Below are 22,926 nucleotides of genomic sequence, written 5' to 3'. Positions count from 1 at the left end.
GACAGAAGACAGACAGAGAGTAGACAGACAGTAGACAGACAGACAGACAGTAGACTGACAGACAGTAGACTGACAGACAGTAGACTGACAGACTGACAGACTGACAGACTGACAGACTGGCAGACTTACAGACTGACAGACAGACAGACAGACTGACAGTCAGTCTGTCTGTCTACTGTCAGTCTGTCAGTAGACAGACAGACGGACAGACTGACAGACTGACAGACTGACAGAGAGACTGACAGACTGACAGAGAGACTGACAGACTGACAGAGAGACTGACAGAGAGACTGACAGAGAGACTGACAGACTGACAGACTGACAGACTGACAGACAGACAGAAAAACAGCAGACTGACATACAGACTGACAGACAGACAGAAAGACAGACACACAGACAGTAGACAGACTGACAGACAGAAAGACAGCAGACTGACAGACAGACTGACAGACAGACAGACAGACAGACAGACAGACTGACAGTAGACAGACAGTAGACAGAAAGTAGACAGACAGACTGACAGACTGACAGTCTGTCAGACTGACAGACTGACAGACTGACAGACAGACAGTAGACAGACTGACAGACTGACAGACTGACAGTAGACAGACAGTAGACAGACAGTAGACAGACAGACTGACAGACAGACAGACTGACAGACAGACAGACAGACTGACAGACTGACTGACAGACTGACTGACAGACTGACAGACAGACAGACAGACAGTAAACTGACAGACTGACAGACTGATAGACTGACAGACTGACAGTATACAGACAGACAGTAGACAGACAGAAGACAGACAGAGAGTAGACAGACAGTAGACAGACAGACAGACAGACAGACTGACACACAGTAGACTGACAGACTGACAGACTGACAGACTGGCAGACTTACAGTCTGACATACAGAAAGTAAACAGACAGACAGACTGACAGACTGACAGTAGACTGACAGTAGACTGACAGACTGACAGACTGACAGACAGACAGACACACAGACAGTAGACTGACAGACTGACAGACTGACAGACAGACGGACTGACAGTCTGACATACAGAAAGTAAACAGACAGACAGATTGACAGACTGACAGACTGACAGACTGACAGACTGACAGACTGACAGTAGACTGACAGACTGACAGACAGAAGACAGACAGACAGTAGACAGACAGATGACAGACAGACAGTAGACTGACAGACTGACAGACTGACAGACTGATAGACACAATACAAATAAAGAAATGAGACAGTAGTTCCCTATTTCCTCTTTTAAATCCATTCCTTATACAGTATAATGTAATCCAGGTGGTACTGTACATTGATTACAAACATATTGGCTGTAAGAGATTAGTATTATGTGAACCTTTCTATGAGGACAGGGTGGTAACACCACAGTGAGTTTACTGAAGACCAGATGTTAAAAGCTTCTTTTGTTTTGTCTGTGTCAGTAGTATGTGCAAGTAAGATATCTTTTTTCCTGGCAGCTTTTTATCTCTTCTGATACATAAATGTTCATGCAAAGACGTGCCATTTCTACCAGGTGAGGCAACTGTCATTTGAAAGAGATATATAGTGTGTGTGTGTGTGTGTGTGTGTGTGTGTGTGTGTGTGTGTGTGTGTGTGTGTGTGTGTGTGTGTGCACAGACCTGCTCCCAGCTTCAGGTGGTGAGGAGATGACCAGAGGGTTCCTGCAGGAGCTGGTAAACATATTGTTGGATTATATCAGCAAGTCAAGTCAGAGGAGCTCCAAGGTACTCAACTGTTCTATCAACACTGTGTGAACTGCTGTGTTAGAGTCCTGTACTGCACCTCAATGATCTGCTCAGTGACACTTAAACACATCCAGTCTATCTGCTGGACAGGAAATAATAAGAGATAATAAACTTCTAAATACAAGTAGTTATTGAGGTTCAGGGAACCATGCTGATGGGCATGAAAATAGCAAAAGCAATTTACAGTGCAAAGGACAACTAGAGAAAACACATAAGATCTCATGAGATGTATATTTGAAATCTGAAGAGGCTCTGTTCATTTGATAGGATGGAGCAGAAAGTCATGGATGTAGAAATTATGCTTACACATGTGCTAATATTTCTATTACTTGGATAGCATCGTCATGGCTATTGTATAGGCTGGTATGACTTTAATGACTAAAGAGATTCTCCTCAACTTGCAGTTAGACTGCTCGGTTCTCTGTTAGTATGCACTCAGTTCTGTTGTACAGCGTTGTATTGTTGCTCTCATGTTTGGTAATCCGCTTAGAAAGATGCTTGAGATCTTGACAGCCTGTTGTTGACCAGGTACCATCCCCTCACAATAATAACACACTGGTGGAACTCTACATTGCGAGCATGGGGCTATCCCCATCGTGGTTTCTCGAGCCAGCCACTGACTTTAAATTGTAAAATATTGTGAATTATTTAGGTAATGCATTAATCCAGAATGATATGATTTTGTAAATGAGTTGGTACCTCTAAAACTACATCTTCTGCTGCCAGTGGCTGGAGCTTTAGTGGGCTCTACTTTAGTGAAAGATTTTGGATACAGCCCCGAATAGTTACGAACACTGTGAAGAGCTTTCATTGGTAGAACATGTGTATTGATTGTATATGTACAGTATATGTAGATTATCAAATATGAGACACAGGAAATAACATACTAGAAAAATACTGCTTTCTGTGTTTAAGGTCCTCGACTTCCACCATCCTCACCAGCTGAGGGAGGGAATGGAGGGCTTCAGTCTGGACCTGCCGGACCAACCAGAAACTCTGGAGCAGATACTAGTGGACTGTAGAGACACACTCAAGTATGGTGTCCGTACAGGTGTGTGTGTGTGTGTGTGTGTGTGTGTGTGTGTGTGTGTGTGTGTGTGTGTGTGTGTGTGTGTGTGTACATTAGAAACATGAATACTGTACAAAGCAACATGAAATGTTTGAAAAACTGAATAATAATTGATTGAATAAGGAATATAACAATGATCTATTTACCCAGTGTCATTCAATCTCATTTCACCACTTTCATGTACAGCCAAAGAAAACTACAACTCTTAGAAGGTTTTTGTGCATACATTTTAACATGGCAGCACTACGAGAAACACTGTCTTGTGTGCAACTCAAATAAATGAGATGGTCTCACTCATAAAATTAATTATGTAGAAGTTACTGTTCTTGCTTTCTTGGCCTCAAACTGAGCTGTCAGATCTGTGTAATTCATCTTGGCTCTACCAACGCCACAGTCAACGTTACAGTCAGGAGAAATCTGAGTTTGAGTAATAGTAATTGTTCTCTTTGGAGTTATGTCTATAAGTATCCTCAGCTCTGTCCTCAGGTCCTGTGTGCTTAGTGCAACATTCTTGAAGTGCTTTTGCAGATCAATAACTTCCGTTTCACGGTCAAGTCAGATCGTAAAGGAATCCAAACATGTTGTTAAACTTTCACATCTGTGTGAAACGAGAGCAGCGAGATCAACTACACATCTGGGACCTTAAACCAGGAAGGAATCATGTTTTTGTGTGATCTTTATTACTACAGGACAGTTCACTCTAAAGTACTTTGAGTTGCAAGAAACAAACCAAACAAACCAAACACCACTGCAGGCCTTTAAGCCACTCCCCCCTATCTAATTACTTGCTTTACCTTGACCTATGACCTCTGACTTTTGTTTTTCCAGGCCATCCCCGTTTCTTCAACCAGCTGTCTTCAGGTCTGGATGTGATTGGTGTAGCAGGCGAGTGGTTAACCTCTACAGCCAACACCAACATGTAAGATCTCATCATCATAAGTAGTTTACTCAAGTACTCTACTGCTGTATACAGTATTTGAGGTACTTGCTCTTTACTTGAGAATTTCCATTTTATGTTTTGTTCCACGAAAATGCAAAAACAACAGTTTCAATGGGGTCCTTTGACCCTGATGTTGTCAGTGATTGTATGAGGTGATGAGCAGTCACATGCCAAAAAAACGGATTGCATTTCTATTACAGCTGGTAACTTTAAACAAACCTTAGATCTTGGAGTACGGCCCTGGACAGGAGGGCTCTGCAGCAGGTACACCTGCACAGAACATCAATGGTACCAATCTACTTAGCATCAAGGATGATGGTGAGGTGCCTGTGAAGAGCCCAAAGGATATTCAAGGACAAAAAAAGATTATGTCTTTACCTTAATTCATGCTGCCTGTTATCTTGCCATTGACTTTGCATGCATGCATTCATGCCAACTCCCTTTTAACATTCCATTTATGTTAGGAACACTCACATTATGTATTGCAGACTATGATAAAGTTGATGATAAAGAAACAGTGGAGCTTACTTGAGATCTTTGAAGTGATGTGATGTGATCGCTTTGAGAACCTTTCATGATATCTTTGCAATTAAGAAAGCTAAACAATGAGAGGTTTGAAAGAAGCCAGTTATAGTGTGAACTCTTTGTCTTTACAATATAATATAATACAATACATTTCTTTAACAGGTTTACCTACGAAGTGTCTCCTGTTTTCATCCTCATGGAGGACTTTCTGCTGAGGAAGATGCAAAGCATTGTGGGATGGTCTGACGATGAGGGAGATGGAATCTTCTGTCCAGGTAATGCATGCAACAAAGGTACAGCAGAAGCGGATGGATTCACTGTTATAAGACATGAACGTCTCTTGAAACCAAAGTTCCCCTTTATTCTGCTTAAAAAGTCCAGGAAAAGTTTATTTAATTTTAAACATCAGTTTAACTACTATACATTAACCATTATTCTCAGTGTGTGAACTGAGATGTGCAAAGTCTCAGTTAGTATTTCATTTAATTTCATTGCATGCTTTAGAATAGATGCGGCCCTAACAACAACAAACACATGAACAGAGGCACAGCACAAATATAGAGTGTGATTCTGTTTTCTGAAGGAGGCACAATATCCAACCTGTACAGCATCCTGGTGGCCAGATTCTACTTCTACCCAGAGGTGAAGTCCAGAGGGATGGGAGTTCTGCCTCAGCTGGCCCTCTTCACCTCAGAACATGTAATCACAGCACACACTTACTGTTACAGTCTGTAGGAGGAGTGTGTGGATTTGATAGCCATGCAACCTCCCACTGATCTTCTGTTGAGTTTGAGCAATGACGTATTACCAAGGTTTACTAATGTTATCTCAAATGTCTTTAACAATGTTCATACCCAGAGAAATGTGTAATTTTAATCAAGGTTTCATTTGTTCATCTGAAATGGCATTGTATCTCCTTTGAGCATCGTCAAAGTTCAGTTATCAGAGAAACAAGCCGAGCAAACGTGAGCAGAATGGATTCCATCAATATGGATTTTTGTAGGGTCTATAATGATGTAACAGTCAGCTGTGAATCTAATACTGAGATGTACAAAGAACCCTGCCCTATACTCAGTTTATCATTGTAAGTGAGTACTATAGCGCTCATGCAAAGGATTTTAAAGAATGGTTTCTGGGAAGAGGTTACAAAAACATTTAATTGAGCTCACCAAACACACAGAGCTATTATCTCCAAACAAAAGATCACACTGCAGGGCATCACTTCTGTAAATACACACAGCTCAATCTCTGGAGATTCTCACACTTGACTTGTGCACCTGGGAGCAAACAATGAAGTCCCTGCTTTCAGCTGAATGAAAAGTACCTGTATGCAGTGTCTTTGAACTGAGACAAATGAAGATGTATTTCCCCCTATTCAGAGTCACTATTCAGTAAAGAAATCTGCAGCCGTGCTGGGGATGGGCAGTGAGAATGTGGTCGTGGTGAAATGTGATGAAAGGTGGGTAAGTTAGACATGGTTTGTTAATAGCCAGTGCGATGCATGACAAAATAAATGTTTGCTCACCTGTTGCAGCTTTGTCTGTGTGTGTGTGTTTTGGGGACATTTGTTCATGCAGTGGACTAGTAAACATGTTGACTGCATAGTTAATATGTACATGTTTAAAATACATTGCTGTTTAAACATAGATCATTCTTCTACAGTATGTTGACTGAAGTTGTTTAAGCCTGTAGAAAGCAGGCTGGTGTCAGTCAATATAATATACACTGTTGGAACTGTTGAAACAGCTGCTGTTCACTGAACCTGTCTGCGTTTGCTCATTTAAGAGGGAAAATGATTCCTGCTGAACTGGAGTCTGCCATTGTTGCAGCTGAAGAAAAGGTATGAATGAAAGGCATTACAGTTTTCTTTAGAACATACTGAATGTGTCCAAATGTCCCCTATCTCACATTATTAAGACATACTTTAGATGTCTACGTTCTCTCTCTCTTCAGGGTTTGGTTCCATTCTATGTGAATGTGACAGCAGGCACCACGGTGTACGGAGCCTTTGATCCTCTCAATGCCATCGCTGACATCTGCCAGAGACACACACTGTGGATGCATGTTGATGTAAGATGCCCCATGTCTGTCTGTCTGTCTGTCTGTCTGTCTGTCTGTCTGTCTGTCTGTCTGTCTCTCTGTCTGTCTGTCTGTCTGTCTGTCTGTCTCTCTGTCTCTCTGTCTCTCTTGTCTGTCTGTCTCTCTGTCTGTCTGTCTGTCTGTCTGTCTGTCTGTCTGTCTGTCTGTCTGTCTGTCTGTCTCTCTGTCTCTCTCTGTCTCTTGTATTTTAAAAGTTTTAAATACAATTTTGCCAAGGCATCAAGGTACAAATTGATTGCATATTTACACAATACACAAAAACAGTAATATTAGCAATAGAAAATCCAAAGCGAAAAAACATTATTATTAGGGCTGTCAAGCGATTAAAAAAATGAATCTAATTAATTACAAGCTTTGGGATTAATTAATCTAAATGAATCGCATATATCAATATTTGCTGTGAGAAGCATTTCAAAATATTCAAATAGATTTTGGAAGATGAGTGAATCAATGAGCAGCATTATAAACTGGTCAACATGTCTTTTATTTCAATACGCTTTCTCCAATATCTTGTTTTACACAATTATCTTAGACAACACAGACCAACAGTTTGACATAAAGTGCAATTTCAAATCATTGCACAATAAACAATATGTTTAAAAGTTGTGTAATTTGACACCATCTGTAAAGCCTCCGTTAGCCCCCTGTCCTCTACCACCTGCAGTCCATTGCAATACATTTCACGATGGAGTTGTTAATGTGTCTCAGGTAGACCGACTCATTCTGCGCCTGATCAAGAGATGACGAGACGGGTCGCTCACTTTAGCATCAGCGGCGGTGCTAGCTAGCTCCGAGCTAGCTGCTAAGTGCTTTGCACTTGTGATATATTTGTGACAGGTGATATTTCAGCTTGAAGTTCTCAAGGGGGCGGGGGGGCGCATCTAAGAGCGCGATTCATCTGTGTTAACTTTCTTTTCACGTTATTTTTTCTGTGATTAATTAATCGAAATTAACTCACTAATATGACAGCCCTAATTATTATTAAAACTCTGCAATGTGTAGGAAGACAATACACCAAGGCCAAACACAATACATTTTACTACAGAAAACAGAAGAATAATTTACATTAAAAGAGAAAAATTAAAAAAAGATAAAGAAGTTTTTCACTTAAAATAAATTATTGTTTATAATAATATATATTATTATATCTACCTAAATCTTCTTATTCCACAAACTACAATTCAAGGGAACTTAATTGAGTAGAACAACTACTAATAATATAAATATGACTACTGCAAGTCCATCGTAATTGGACTAAATATGTTTTCTCACTGTGAGATCATGCTGTATTTGGACTGTCCTGCAGGCAGCGTGGGGTGGAGGCCTGTTGATGTCAGAAAGGCACAGGATGAAATTGCAGGGCATTGAAAGGTAACTGCATAAACACACAGCCCAACCATTTACACAGCATGTCTTTGTTTCCTCAAGGGGTTTCTGTGGGACGCCACTACAAGGAATGTGTGTGCCTACAACTCACTATGAATTCAACTTGAAAAATAAAGCAAAGCAAGTTGACAACTGACACCTTTTTGCACTCAATGAACTAGTTTGTCCAGCTGAATATAAATACCTGTGTTATACAACATACCTTACCTCAATTCCTTTCTTTAAATCCCTGCCTGGTTATTTTCCACAACATCCATCTTATTGCAGCTCAACACACATTATGTGAGTGACCAGTGTGTATCATTTTGCTACTTGTGGGTGTTTGTGGTGTGTCATCTTTTATTATGTGAGAAAGCTCCCTTATTAAATGCCCTGGTCAGATACTGTGTGTGCATGGTTATCAGCAGGTTCTCAGCTTATTGAAATGATTGTTTTCCAGAGCCTGGTCAGTAACATGGAATCCTCACAAGATGATGGGCGTCCCTCTGCAGTGCTCTGCCATACTAGTTAAGAAGAGAGTAAGACATTATCCTCTACACTTCAATTTAAGTATACATCACAATAAAACACGACTACCTCTGGAGACTTTTCACTGAATGTTTTTAGCCATGTTGACATGTCTGCTAGCTTTAGGGATGCCAATGTCCGTCTGTGTCTCGGTCCGTCCACCACTTGAAATGTCTCCACAATTATTAAAAGGATTGGAGCTTTGTACAGACATGTAAGGTGCCCAGAAGATGAATCCTAATAAATTAGGTGCCACCATGAGGTTGAAATTTATGGTTCAGGGTAAAGTTTTTCAACAACAGTTGGATGGACGGAATTTGGTTAATTTAAGATCTTTGTGAACTTTGGTGATGCCGTGACTTTTTATCTAAAACATTTCTTTAAAATTCACTTTTTGGTTTGATGGATGGGGTTAGGGTTAGGGTTAGGGTTATGTCCAGTGTCCCAACTGTGATGTTAAGGTTTAGGAGGGATGCTGTTTCTTCTAAAACCTAACCAAGTGCTTTGAGTTGAAGCATATCAGTTGTTTTTGAACAAAACCTAAAGATGATAATCATGGCTTAGTTGGTAAGAGATGAAGACTCATCATGTTGATAAGAGAGGTGTACTGAGACGTCGTTATCTTATCTGTGCAACGTACAACGTCTCTGTATTCGGATAGGAGAACAGAAGTGGGCGTGGTTTATACAAAATTGGGTTAAACCAGGCAAATGTTTTCTAATCTCTGTGACTAAACCTTTCTTTATGAATAGTTTGAACCCCCCGTTTAACTTGGAGGCACTAAGGCATGAAAGCCATTTCTGATTACATACAGTATGTTGCATCTTACACATTGCCTCATGCAGTAATTCAACAAAAAATGTGTTTTGAAAGAGAGCGTTGCTAAAGTATAGGGGAAGGGCTAACCCAAACTGATGAAACAGGAACTTTCTGCTGAAACCAATGATGCCTCCCACAAAGGTCTATGGCTACACTCTGTCAGGGAAAGAGGATAAACAAATCTTTTTACAAGCTGGGTCACATTGTCTTGAGGGAGTCTACTGAGACCTAGGCCTATATCCAGCTATTTGGAGGTCCAAGCAAATGCAAATATTCAAGTTTTTAACTAAATAATTCATCATGTCCGTCTGTCATATTGCAGAACTACTTCTAGGTTCAGCCAGCTGGTCATTCTGGAAACTAAAAGTGTGAATCTCAAAGGTGTACATGAGCTGAAATTGTTCAGCAGCAGATCAGGCATCAAAAGAGAGTCTGAACCTCTGTGCATTTCTTTTATTCATCAGTCCTTAAGGTTGTCTCTATAGGTTGACCATGATCTGCAGCTGTATCTTATATGAATGTCCCATGTCTCTCTCTTCCACAGGGTCTCTTACAGGGGTGTAATGAGTTGGGGGCTGAGTACCTTTTCCAGACAGACAAACCCTACGATGTGAGCTATGATACTGGAGATAAGAGCATCCAGTGTGGCCGACATGTCGATGTCTTTAAACTCTGGCTCATGTGGAAGGCAAAGGTATACATGTGCATTATCAGTGTAACCCCAGAGTTAATGATAAGACTGCATCTGATTTTCTGTTAATGTTGGGGACATCCACTCCTTCTCTTTCTTTATCTCCCTTCACGCCAACTAATTTACAGACAGTGTGGGGTGGCTTCGGCCTCACATGACTCATTAATTATGGATCAAAACTGTCACTAATTTATTTGGGATTTGATGACTAGTTGCACAACCACCATCATGGTCCACTTTAATCCAATCTGGAAAAGCCTGAAGCAGTTTGAATACATTGTTATCAGAAGGAATAAAGAATCAGCTGAATATATTGAGCTTGGTTTCAGGGATGCCCAAATTATTCAGCTGTTCTTCTTTTCTTTAAAACTACAGTCCACCCAGAATCCATCACTTCTGCTGTGTGTGCTTTTACTTAGTTTGCAAATGGCTCAAAGATCAGTGCACACATGGCCAACATAATAAACTCTAACAGTTTATGATATTATATTATTATATATTATATTATCAATCAACACAGAGATGTTAAATTGGAGACAGAACACCATGCAGTAGCAGAGCATAATTTAATGTCAGACAACGTGTTATATATTCTTAGTGGATGCCTCTGCTGTACTGTGAAATTAAGCTTTTACTGTCTGTCTGTCTGTCTGTGTGTGTGTGTCTGTGTGTGTGTGTCTGTCTGTCTCTGTGTGTATGTTTCTGTGTGTGTGTGTCTGTCTCTGTGTGTATGTTTCTGTGTGTGTGTGTGTTTCTGTCTGTATGTGTCTGTCTGTGTGTGTCTGTCTGCCTTTGTGTGTCTGTCTGTGTGTGTCTCTGTGTGTATGTTTCTGTGTGTGTGTGTGTTTCTGTCTGTGTGTGTCTGTCTGTGTGTGTCTCTGTCTGTGTGTGTCTCTGTGTGTGTGTTTCTGTGTGTGTGTGTCTGTGTATGTGTCTCTGTCTGTGTGTGTCTGTCTGTGTGTGTTTGTCTGTGTGTGTCTCTGTGGGTTTCTGTCTGTGCGGGTTTCTGTCTGTGTGTGTCTCTGTCTGTGTGTGTCTCTCTGTGTGTGTTTTTTTGTGTGTCTGTGTGTGTGTCTCTGTCTGTATGTGTCTCTGTGTGTGTCTCTGTCTCTGTGTGTCTCTGTCTGTCTGTGTCTCTATCTGTGTGTGTCTATGTGTGTGTGTGTCTCTGTCTGTGCGGGTTTCTGTCTGTGTGTGTGTCTCTGTCTGTGTATGTCTCTGTGTGTGTGTTTCTGTGTGTGTGTGTGTGTCTGTGTGTGTCTCTGTCTGTGTGTGTATGTCTATCTATGTCTCTCTCTGTCTCTGTCTGTGACTGTATCTGTGTCTCTGTCACTCACTCTCTCAGGGCTCAGAGGGCTTTGGATCTCAGGTCAACAAATGCTTGGAGAATGCTGAATATCTGTATGATCAACTGCAGAGGAGGACAGACTTTGAATTGGTGTTCAAAAACAAAGTAAGGCTGGCTTCTATGGGGTAAAACAACACTCAAAAGACGTCCAATTGTATCCGGGTTAAAAGACATCTAGACATCTGATTTTGAACCAGGATACATTTAAGTTCTAGATTACATACAACCATTGTTTCTACAGCATTTCAATGACCGTGTTTTACCATTGTAATTCTCTTAAAACAACAGTTATCTGTATCCTAGACTTTTAAAAAGTTTTCACTTTTAAACCTAATTTTGCCAGTTTGTAGTCCCCATTCAATTCTTACTGGGCATATTTGTTTTCCGCCTCTCATACAGCCGGAGCACAGTAACGTGTGTTTCTGGTACATCCCTCCCAGTCTGAGAGACCTGCCACCCGGACATGACAGAGACATAAGACTCCATAAGGTCAGTACAGGACGTTAGTCCTCCCTCAGTACAGGACGTCAGTCCTCCTTCAGTACAGGACGTCAGTAGTCCCTCCTTCAGTACAGGACGTCAGTAGTTCCTCCTTCAGTACAGGACGTCAGTAGTTCCTCCTTCAGTTCAGGACGTCTGTCCTCCTTCAGTACAGGACGTCAGTAGTTACTCCTTCAGTACAGGACATCAGTCCTCCTTCAGTACAGGACGTCAGTAGTTCCTCCTTCAGGACAGGACATCAGTAGTTCCTCCTTCAGTACAGGACGTCAGTAGGTCCTCCTTCAGTACAGGACGTCAGTAGTTCCTCCTTCAGGACAGGACGTCAGTAGTTCCTCCTTCAGTACAGGACGTCAGTAGTTACTCCTTCAGTACAAGACGTCAGTCCTCCTTCAGTACAGGACATCAGTAGTTCCTCCTTCAGTACAGGACATCAGTAGTTCCTCCTTCAGTACAGGTCGTCAGTAGGTCCTCCTTCAGTACAGGACGTCAGTAGTTCCTCCTTCAGGACAGGACGTCAGTAGTTCTTCCTTCAGTACAGGACGTCAGTAGTTCCTCCTTCAGTACAGGACGTCAGTCCTCCTTCAGTACAGGACGTCAGTCCTCCTTCAGTACAGGACGTCAGTAGTTCCTCCTTCAGTACAGGACATCAGTAGTTCCTCCTTCAGTACAGGACGTCAGCAGGTCCTCCTTCAGTACAGGACGTCAGTAGTTCCTCCTTCAGTACAGGACGTCAGTAGGTCTTCCTTCAGTACAGGACGTCAGTAGTTCCTCCTTCAGTACAGGACGTCAGTAGTTCCTCCTTCAGTTCAGGACGTCTGTCCTCCTTCAGTACAGGACGTCAGTAGTTACTCCTTCAGTACAGGACGTCAGTCCTCCTTCAGTACAGGACGTCAGTAGTTCCTCCTTCAGTACAGGACATCAGTAGTTCCTCCTTCAGTACAGGACGTCAGTAGGTCCTCCTTCAGTACAGGACGTCAGTAGTTCCTCCTTCAGGACAGGACGTCAGTAGTTCCTCCTTCAGTACAGGACGTCAGTAGTTACTCCTTCAGTACAGGACGTCAGTCCTCCTTCAGTACAGGACGTCAGTAGTTCCTCCTTCAGTACAGGACATCAGTAGTTCCTCCTTCAGTACAGGACGTCAGTAGGTCCTCCTTCAGTACAGGGCGTCAGTAGTTCCTCCTTCAGGACAGGACATCAGTAGTTCTTCCTTCAGTACAGGACGTCAGTAGTTCCTCCTTCAGTACAGGACGTCAGTCCTCCTTCAGTACAGGACGACAGTAGTTCCTCCTTCAGGACAGGACGTCAGTAGTTCTTCCTTCAGTACAGGACGTCAGTAGGTCCTCCTTCAGTACAGGACGTCAGTAGTTCCTCCTTCAGGACAGGACGTCAGTAGTTCTTCCTTCAGTACAGGACGTCAGTAGTTCCTCCTTCAGTACAGGACGTCAGTAGTTCCTCCTTCAGTACAGGACGTCAGTAGTTACTCCTTCAGGACAGGACGTCAGTAGTTCCTCCTTCAGTAAGGACGTCAGTCTTCCTTCAGTACAGAACGTCAGTAGTTCCTCCTTTAGTACAGGACGTCAGTAGTTCCTCCTTCAGTACAGGACGTCAGTAGTTCCTCCTTCAGTACAGGACGTCAGTAGTTACTCCTTCAGTACAGGACGTCAGTCCTCCTTCAGTACAGGACGTCAGTAGTTCCTCCTTCAGTACAGGACGTCAGTAGTTCCTCCTTCAGTACAGGACGACAGTAGTTACTCCTTCAGTACAGGACGTCAGTAGTTCCTCCTTCAGTAAGGACGTGTGGAGCCTCTTGTCCACAGTCAGTTACAGGGATGACAGAGAGAGAGTATAGGGTTAAACACACCGCTTTATTCGCACACAGGTAAGCTTTCTATCAAAAGCACACGAACAGGTCGCTCTCCAGTCCGTCACTCTGCTGTTCGTCGCTCTCCAGGCTGCGCTGCGTCTTGGCTCACCAAGCGTCTCCGTCTCCTCTGGAACCCAGCCTACTGCAAGAGGACAGAACCAGGCCATCACCATGCATTTATTATGTGACTGATTACCTGATTCCGTTCAGCTGTCTGGCCTCCAGCTGGGACACTCCTGTCTCTCCCCAGCAGCCAGCGCCCTAACCACACCCCACTGCCACACACGTCAGTCCTCCTTCAGTAAGGACGTCAGTCCTCCTTCAGTACAGGACGTCAGTAGTTCCTCCTTCAGTACAGGACGTCAGTACTTCCTCCTTCAGTACAGGACGTCAGTAGTTCCTCCTTCAGTACAGGACGTCAGTAGTTTGTCAGTAGTTCCTCCTTCAGTACAGGATGTCAGTAGTTCCTACCTCAGTACAGGACGTCAGTAGTTCCTCCTTCAGTACAGGACGTCAGTAGTTCCTCCTTCAGTACAGGACATCAGTAGTTCCTCCTTCAGTACAGGACATCAGTAGTTCCTTCTTCAGTACAGGACGTCAGTAGTTCCTCCTTCAGTACAGGACATCAGTAGTTCCTCCTTCAGTAATGATATGGTACCACTACCTCTTTTTTTTCTTTTTGGTTCATACTCTGTACGTCTCTGCAGGTGGCTCCTCGGATCAAAGGCAGGATGATGGAAAAGGGCACAGTTCTGATTGGCTATCAGCCTTTTGGAGCCAAAGTCAATTTCTTCAGGTGTGTGTTTTCCAATCCTGCCACACAACAAGAGGACATTGACTTCCTGCTGGATGAGATCACCCGGATGGGTGACGACCTATGACCTCTGATATGATTATTTGGTCTCATGCTAGTTCATGTCATGTTTTGCTAGCCGACATTGGATCCAGCCTGGGTACACAGGTTCCAGCTTTGCGCTACAGTCTCTGCTTAACATTACAACTTTGGATAATTGTATAGGATGGTCTTACAGTGTAGGGGAGCCTTTTTTCCCAACTTTAAAAGAGTCAATGTTTTTAATATTTACACTCTGACAATGTTTTCCATGCAATCTACAAGCTCCTCTGCTGTGAGGTTTTAGAGTCACCTAAATCAAGTCAATGTATCTGAAAATATTGTTTGTCTTAATGTAGATACTGTAGACCAGGGCTCCTTAATAGTTTTCAGGTCAAAGACCCCTTAGCTGAAAGAGATGGAGCAGGGACCCCTACTACATATGTATACATTTGATTTGCATATTGAACTGGGCCTAGATAACATGTAGGGTGGCCTAAAATGCAAAATTCCTTTTTATGGTGCATACAAAACTAAGCTATTAAAATAATATGTAACAATTGGGCACACAGTGATTTAGCACACGCTAGCTAGCTCACGTGGTTGTAAGAGGATTCATGGGTAACAGTTACACTATCAATGTGTAAATTAAATGTTTATTTTCTTACAAATAGGCCAATTTATCTTTGCTAATAATATGTTGGTTTCATGTTGCTGTAATGTGCATTGTCAGAAGAATACAACTTTCAAAACAATCAAACCCCTAACTCTTCCTATCAAACAGCTGCAGCAGTCAATGTATCGTACTGAGCGTTAACATGTATGCTTGTGACAGCCACCACTCTGCTTCAGTGTCACACACACACACACAGTGTCACATTTGAGGGGGACTTTCTTTAATAAACACCTGCAGAGTGTAGTCAGAGTTTTGTCAAAACTTGCCATTTTATTCAACTCTCAAGTCACAGGAAGTGCCCTAAAAAGAGATTGGAGCAGGAATTCTAATTCAGGGAGCTTAAGCTTTATTCTGGGCATTAGGTGAAAAGACTAAAAACTAAAACCTAAGCCATCTTGCTGTTAAGATACATTAAACCATGTTTAAATAACTCCAGATAAACTTTGACTATTGACATACAAAACATTTATTGAAAAATTGCATTACATTTTTAATTTAAAACTCATTTTAATATTAAATTTGTTCTTTAAAACCAAGGGTTGCCTTGTAGAGTGCAGTCAGTGTTCAGTACCGTGGGTTTCTTCCATTTCCACCTGTAAGAAGCAACAAACTGTATTGGAAAAAAAGGGAAAGAAAGTCTGCTTTCATTTCTTAAGACACTACGCAGGAAGAGAGTTCATAGAAAGATTTGTCCAATTTAATTCAATCTAGTAGCATTTTCCTACATAACAGTGCATGGTGCCCTGTCAAAACAGATCAATAAAAAACTGACTACTGACTGACATCAAGTCAAGTTGCACTAGACTGCTCATGAAGGGTTAACTTGTGTCTTCTGGTGGAAAGTATTGGGATATGGCCACGAGTCCAGACTGCAAGCTGTGTTCAAATGGGAAGTCTGGTAGAATTAAAAAGAAAATGTGTTCCGATGTGGATTTTATTTCATCCATTAGCAATCTAAAGAGATTTCAATCTGGAATGGAATGAAGGACTCCATCTTAAAAGCAATCTGCACCACATTATCACAATCACCCATCCTGACACATGCGACCATAAAGCTGTGATTCTCACCTTGGGGTTTCCCAGGTTTGCCACAGTATCCGGCGTAGCCTTCCTGCTGGCTGCTCTGCTTTTCTGTAGCTTTAGAGAGATAGGTTTGAAGTTTAAAGTGCCTGAAAATGTGTTCCATCAGCTTGGTGTCCAACATTCTCTGCCAAAGTCTGAACAGTTTGCATGTTTCTGTGCTTTTCTTACTACTGTGCACTTATCAGAATTAACATTTAAAAATAAAAATAAAAATAAATGAGGTTTGGCCATTTGATCTCATTAAATACCCATACAGACCTGAAGTTTTTTTATTAATTCAAAAATAAAGTGTAGTCTTGCAGCAATTTGGTCACAAACTAAATTTAAAGATCTACCTAATGATTGCATGCTGTAGTCGCTACATCCAATCTAGATTACCTGCATTACCTTGACCCCTGTTCTTCCAGTACTTCCTCTGGTTTTTCTGTATCTGTCCCTTCATGTATAATCCTTCTCCATGGCCATTGTTTGCTTTCTTCATATCTATAAAGATAAGAAAGCGTAAAAAGCATTATACACACTTTTCTCAAGAGGCAAAAGCGCACAGCACATGTTTAGTGTCAAAATCAAGAAGATCACCTGGATATTTAAAAGGATGCCTTCTGCTTGGTCCCATGCACCTCATCTCCTCACATGGACACTTCCACTCCTTTAACTCAGTACACTGGACGCCACAGTCCACTAAATGTCCCTTTGACGGCGACACTTCGGCCATCTTCTGGTCAGCCATAGGGACACACAGTTGCTCGTTTCTCTGCCGACTGTCTTCTTCGTTCCCGCATGCTTCATCCACCAGCTCGGTTGCCACTCCGTTTTGGAGAATCGGCTGGCCTGCACAATAGATTTTCTCCCCTGCTGCAGAGATCAAGAAGAGGGCTTCTTCCTGCTCAGGAGAGCAGGGCCTTCTCTTCTGCTGCTCATTTACAATGAGAGATTCCTGGTTTGGGCTTCGATCAGCCTCTGGTTCAGAAGACCCATTTTTGTCCACATCCTCTTCCGTAGGGGTAGATAAAATAATTTTACTCTGCAGGTGAGTCAGGGAAGCAGAGTGATCCTTTTCTGAAGGAGTCATGCTCTGGCCTTGCTTTGGGCTCCTCATTTCAGAGGTATCAATGTCTCTCTCCATTTCTGGCTTCTTTGGTGGACTCTGCTTCTCAGCCGGAGAACTGAAAATGAGCCTGCAAGTCGGCCTCTCTTTACTAGATTTGACAATGACGTCGTCGTTTTGGAGAGACAATCTAGCATTTTCGTCTTCTTCTGTCATTTCAACAATTACATCAGGCTCAAACATGTTGTGCTGCAGCAGCCATTCCTCATTAGGGATAAAGGGGGCCAGAGACTCCACAGACCAAACAGACTCATTAATTGTTCTCATCTGAGAGCTAGTATTTATTTGATAGGGAATGCTCTCTGTTGTGTCTTCATATGGATTTGTCTCGTTGCCATTTTCTTGCTCATTGTCAGGGAGTTTATGGGATGCATCTCGTGAATGTGGTAGTTCATCTCTGCAGGGTAGGCAAGGCCTTACAGACCCAACCAATCCCACAGGCTCATTGTCTCTTCTGGACTCTGCCCTTCGCCCTTTATAAGCTTCTCTCAGTTTGAGGATCTTGAAAAGGGTTGCACTGTCCTTAAAGCTTAAGTTATCCTCAGCATCATCATTAGCATATGCACAGTCAGCCACCACTGGACCATCTTTGGACCCTGTTGCACTTTGGTGAACAGCCTTATGCTCTGCTTGCGTTTCGTAGGATGGCAGCTGGTGGTCATTCTGACGCAGCTCATCTGCCATTGTCAGCATCTTCGCCTGTGGCGTACCACCTCCCCAACTCATCAGAATGTCAGGAACAGAGGTACGTCTTTCTTTGACAACCTCCTCCTCTTGTTGAGAAGAGCTGCACACAGGAACCATACTATCTGGCGAACTCACTGACCACATATTGCAGTGCCCATTTCCCTGTCCAACACTATCCTTAAGGCCACTCTGTGTTTCTAGAGTTGCTCTGATACATGACTGGACGGTCTTTGTTTCTTTAGGATGTAGGACGTTAAAGCCGTGTTTGACTGTGCTACTTGTGCTTGTCCTTTTAACCTGGATGCATTTTGCATTACTGCTGGGTAAGGTATAGTTCTTTACCTCAGCAGCACCTTGTTTTTGGGAGCTCGAGCTTGAGGGTGATGGAGAGTTTGAGGCTGTTCCACGACCAGAATCTGAGCCGACGAGTGGGCTTTCCACGCCGTAACCACCTACGCCTCTATGTGTGGGTTCTGTTTGGACCTCAGAGTTCACGGTTTCTCTAACAGGGCCAGTATGAGGTGGGCGACTTCTGTGTGTAGGGTTTGGGTTCTGGTAGGGTACACTGGGAACGTGGACCTGGGGGTGGAGCAAACGTCTGTAGTCGACTGGCTGAAGGTGAGGGTGGGGCAAAATGTAGGCTGGAGCCTCCATATAGGGAGGAGGAGGGAATGGTGGCATTACCATACCATAGCCTGAGAGGTAGAAAAAGAAAGTCAAATTAACTGGACAAGTCCGATAAACAATACTCAAGTTAATAAAATAAATATTAAGGCAATCACTTGTATCAAACAAACTGTACCCTGTCGTAAAAGTCCTTTTAGCTTTCACCTCAAAGTCAATAGTGTGTCCAAAACCTGAATTTAAAAATATTGCCACCAAAATGTAAAATCCACAAGACTCACCCATGCCTGGGAAGCCAGCAAAGGGGTTATAGGAGAAGGGCATGGGCCACTGATAGTGGAAGAAAGGGGGTGGGGGTGGAGCATGGACGTAGAAGAAAGGCCGGGCAGGGAAGTGGTGTTGGGGATGGGATGAAAGTCCTGGGTCTTGACTGGCACAGTGCAGTCCTGGCTCTTGCTGCTCAGAGGTTGGTCCACCGTTGTTAGCGTGAGTGTGTAGGTTCACTCCATTTGGTGCTGGATGAGCTGTCAGAGTTCTGTTAACAGCTGCTGTTGCCATATTCAACCTACAGGAGGTGGAGGAAGGATTGTTACAGTTGTGCACCTACACTACACATTTCAAAACCGCCATCTGTAGATTTGAGCAAACATTACTCAAACAGGATGAAAGAGCCGTTTTCAGGGATTTGATGACAGTGAGTAGTTGGATTAAATTCACTCTACTGGTAATACCATTAAAGCATACTATAACTTAAAGTGACTAAACATTAATGAATGCATTTGATTTACGTTCCTCACTTCCATGGTCTTATTATTGTCACACACACACACACACACACACACACACACACACACACACACACACACACACACACACACACACACACACACACACACACACACACACACACACACACACACACACACACACACACACACACACACACACACACACACACACACACACACACACACACACACACTGAATTCAGTGTACAGTGTATTGAATACATTATGAAATATACATAAAATATGTCACGAAGTCAGGGGTCATCAGTTTACACAATGACAAAGAAGGGGTTCCTTAAGGGACAAGGTTGTAAACCGCTGAGATGGGATTTATTTAAAGAAATGCATTAAAACACTCTGAAAGCTCCTGCGACCACCCAAAAATCATGCTTCCAAATCTTTCATATGCATTTTCCATGTTGTCTGTTGGTATGCAAATGTAGAGTCACTTTACCTTGTTGAGGACTTGGATACAAAAAACACAGAGCAACACACAAATCATTTGAATGTAAGCAGCAGACACACCTGCGTTTAAGTAGCTGCTGATCAGTCAAGTGTGTGCACCATCAGCTGATGAAGCCACATGGCAGCACCCTGCAGGACTGAATGTCAGTCAGCCAGCAGAACACTAGATGGAGCCAGTCAGACAATAAGAGTCTCAGCTGGCTGTTCTGAAAGTTGCTATAGATTTCAATCTTCCATTGTCTGGATACATTGCACAGTTTCCCCCTGTGCAGTAACCCACCTGTTCTCAAAACTCTCCAGCGTCTTTCAACTTAATATATAATTCTTGTTTCACAAACATTTGATTTTGGAGCTGAAACTCTATTACTGTGTGATTCTTGTACGTGTAACAGGGATAATACAGGTCTAACATTAACATACTTCATTTTGGATTATTAAAGCCCAGAAAGTTTGTCTTATTAATTATGTTGTCCAGACAAGATACACTTAGGGATTCAAAAAAACCTAGAGCTTACGTCACCTTGCCTTTCAGGGCTCCTTATATTTAATGGGCAAATCTTTATTATTTTTTCCAGTGTAGATTTACAGTACAGTCTGGAGGTCTTGTGATGCATGTTTCTGTTTGGTGTATTATCTAACTGTCACTGTTGGCACTGTAAACACATTGAGAAGGACAAAGGTTGTTCCTTCAGTTTGACCTTTGGTAGTGTGCATGAGGTAGGTCACGTTGTATACCTCTGTGGGACTGGGAGGAAGACTTTTTAAGATTGTTTTTTAACATTGAACTGCTCACTTCACATTTTGTCTTAATGAGATATGAATACATAAAACAACATAAAATAAGATCACTTTTTTTTATCAGTGTGTGTCACATATAAATATTCCTGGTCCATGACAAGATATCTATTGCAAGATTTCCATGGAAGTTTGTGGATATTTATAATGTCATAATTTTGATGACCCCCTTTCCTCTAGGGTAACTATAATGAGAACAATGTTGCTCTTGAACACAATGAAAGGGTAATGGAAACACTGTACCTATCAGGCAGATTGCCCTCCCCAAAGGATGCATCTCTCCAACGTTGTGAACGCCATGATCTTATCTCTGGTGCCACCTTCAGGACAAAAGTACAACTTTGCACACAAGAACGTGGAGATGTCTAATACACAGGTTGGCTGGGGATGGATCTTTTGATTTTCACAATCCCATGACCGTTCTTTCAGCCACAGTCAGGACACACTTTAGTCTAGTGCTTTTCAATGTGGGTGCATTAAAGGATTGTTGTGGTTTAATACATGGGCTTATTGTGTACCTTTATAAGTCTAGTGTGCCAAGTTCTCACCAAGTTACTTGATGAGATCTGGGAACACAAAGACAAAAACTAAAAGAAGTTTGATGGGTCTAGAAACATGAACAAATCAACATGTTAGTCAAACATATTTGGAAGAGAATATGTAGATATGATATGAGTGAAATTATGACCCAAAAATCCATCACAGTTGACAGACCCACACTACTGTTTTCTTGCAATGTAAGAATAAACATTTCAGGTGCGCTGACTTTTATGTTGACCTCCAAATAGAGAAATTTAGATAATCTGCCTCTGCCACACGTGTGAATGGTCACTTGTGTTGTAAAAGTGCTTTAAGTGATTGCAAAACATAAAATGCGATATAAAGGCAGTACATTTACCATCTTTTGTGCCTGCGTCCCAATGTGTCCCTCCAGAAACAGCCGCCATCAACAGAACCCTCAGCACTGGTTAAGACCAACTTATCCAAATCCAGAAGTTAACTAATGCACATTACAAATAAAAGTTAATGTAGTGCCAATCCTAAATGAACTATGGTGTATGAAACAAAAGCTTTGCGACTTCATGTATCTGTTTACTGATGTGTGCAATGTGCATGAGGTCAAAAGGTCGACCAAACTCAATGAGGAGAAAATGAATTATTATGTATAACCAATAGAAAACGTGTGGACGGAGGGTCAAACCATCATCAATAAATGGTAAATTCATTGTTAACTCAACTTTCATTAATAGTTATTTTACTGTTAACAACCAAAATTATACCAAATTACACCAAATTATAATCAATAATATTTAGCAATTAATATTAATGCTTTAATTCATTTAATTTTATAATTTGTTTGTGTAATGTGAAATACTATGTTTGTAAATCATATATTGTTTCATAGCTGATACATGAGTAAACTATTTATTTACAGTGTATTGTTTCAAACATTCAAACATTTTGTTACTATTTTAAGTATTTGTAATGATTACCAACTGACTTGTAAAACATCTAAAAACTTTACATCGGTAGAGTAACCAGAAACCAGTTATTAACCATATTACATATTAACTATATGTCTAAATAATGTGTATATATGCTTTACACATTATTTATTGACCATTTAACAAGGAATTATAATCATAATTTGCAACTTTATAATAACCATCCAAATATTGTTATTTATTTATTTTATTTATAACCTTTATTTTACCAGATTATGTCTCATTGAGATTAGAAAATCTCTTTTTCAAGAGAGTCCTGGCCAAGATAGGCAGCAGCACAGTTACAGACAAGGGTCATTCCAGAATTGGAGGACAATTTAGACATCAACACTTTTGAAAAATTAACCTTTTATTTTATTATTTTTTGTTATGTATTTAGGAAAAACAGATAATAAACCATCAAAAAAGTGATTTGGCCAGCAAAGGCATCAAATGTACACTTTTTATTAGACGTTTTATTTGTTGTGTGCCATGTTTTGTGCAACCCTGTGACACATACTCATTAAGCAGAAAAAGGTATTTTTAAAAACATTCTTCAATAAAACTCTTTACTATTAAGTAAAGAAAGTCACATTTATATTAAATACTCATCTAGTTTTGGATACAACTGGTTTAATATGAATTTAAGTAGCTTTTTAAATCGATCTTGCCCAACTTTTCAATTGTCACACGTTTTTTTTTTTTTTTTTTTACCAATTTCAGTATTTAATTTGAAATATTTGCTCAAATACATTATGCATATAATTAATCAAGCTATTACAAGGACATTAGTTTAAACATTTGTGAGCTGAGAAAATTATTTAAGGTTATTTTAATAGAAAATGATATAGTAACAGG

General features: G+C 41.4%; 2 protein-coding genes across 5 annotated transcripts; one reads left to right on the top strand and one right to left on the bottom strand.

Moving 5' to 3' along the window:
* The first annotated feature begins 1,648 nt into the window (after window positions 1-1,648).
* On the top strand, window positions 1,649-15,481 carry gad3 (glutamate decarboxylase 3). The gene is made up of 14 exons (XM_029453769.1): window positions 1,649-1,755; window positions 2,692-2,827; window positions 3,674-3,764; window positions 4,473-4,585; window positions 4,894-5,009; window positions 5,690-5,769; window positions 6,096-6,150; window positions 6,264-6,380; window positions 7,717-7,781; window positions 8,236-8,314; window positions 9,667-9,816; window positions 11,159-11,266; window positions 11,561-11,650; window positions 14,234-15,481. The coding sequence occupies exons 1-14, from the start codon at window positions 1,678-1,680 to the stop codon at window positions 14,405-14,407; spliced, it is 1,452 nt and encodes a 483-aa protein (XP_029309629.1). The 5' UTR covers window positions 1,649-1,677; the 3' UTR covers window positions 14,408-15,481.
* A 1-nt stretch (window position 15,482) lies between these two features.
* LOC115022691 (uncharacterized) lies at window positions 15,483-19,843 on the bottom strand. Of its 4 annotated transcripts, none has more exons than XM_029453765.1 (6): window positions 19,779-19,843; window positions 18,818-19,101; window positions 16,697-18,607; window positions 16,496-16,600; window positions 16,103-16,171; window positions 15,483-15,644 (listed from the first exon to the last, which is right to left on the bottom strand). In XM_029453765.1, the coding sequence occupies exons 2-6, from the start codon at window positions 19,092-19,094 to the stop codon at window positions 15,592-15,594; spliced, it is 2,415 nt and encodes an 804-aa protein (XP_029309625.1). In that variant the 5' UTR covers window positions 19,095-19,101; window positions 19,779-19,843; the 3' UTR covers window positions 15,483-15,591. The 4 variants fall into 4 exon arrangements, with proteins under 4 accessions (XP_029309625.1, XP_029309627.1, XP_029309626.1 ...); XM_029453767.1 differs by having other exon boundaries at window positions 15,483-15,627; XM_029453766.1 differs by having other exon boundaries at window positions 16,505-16,600.
* Window positions 19,844-22,926: the final 3,083 nt, after the last annotated feature.

The sequence above is a fragment of the Cottoperca gobio genome, chromosome 17, assembly GCF_900634415.1.
Source record: "Cottoperca gobio chromosome 17, fCotGob3.1, whole genome shotgun sequence".
NCBI classification, from domain to species: domain Eukaryota; kingdom Metazoa; phylum Chordata; class Actinopteri; order Perciformes; family Bovichtidae; genus Cottoperca; species Cottoperca gobio.
Note: the sequence above shows the minus strand (reverse complement) of the source record. Positions and strands in the feature narration are given on the sequence as shown.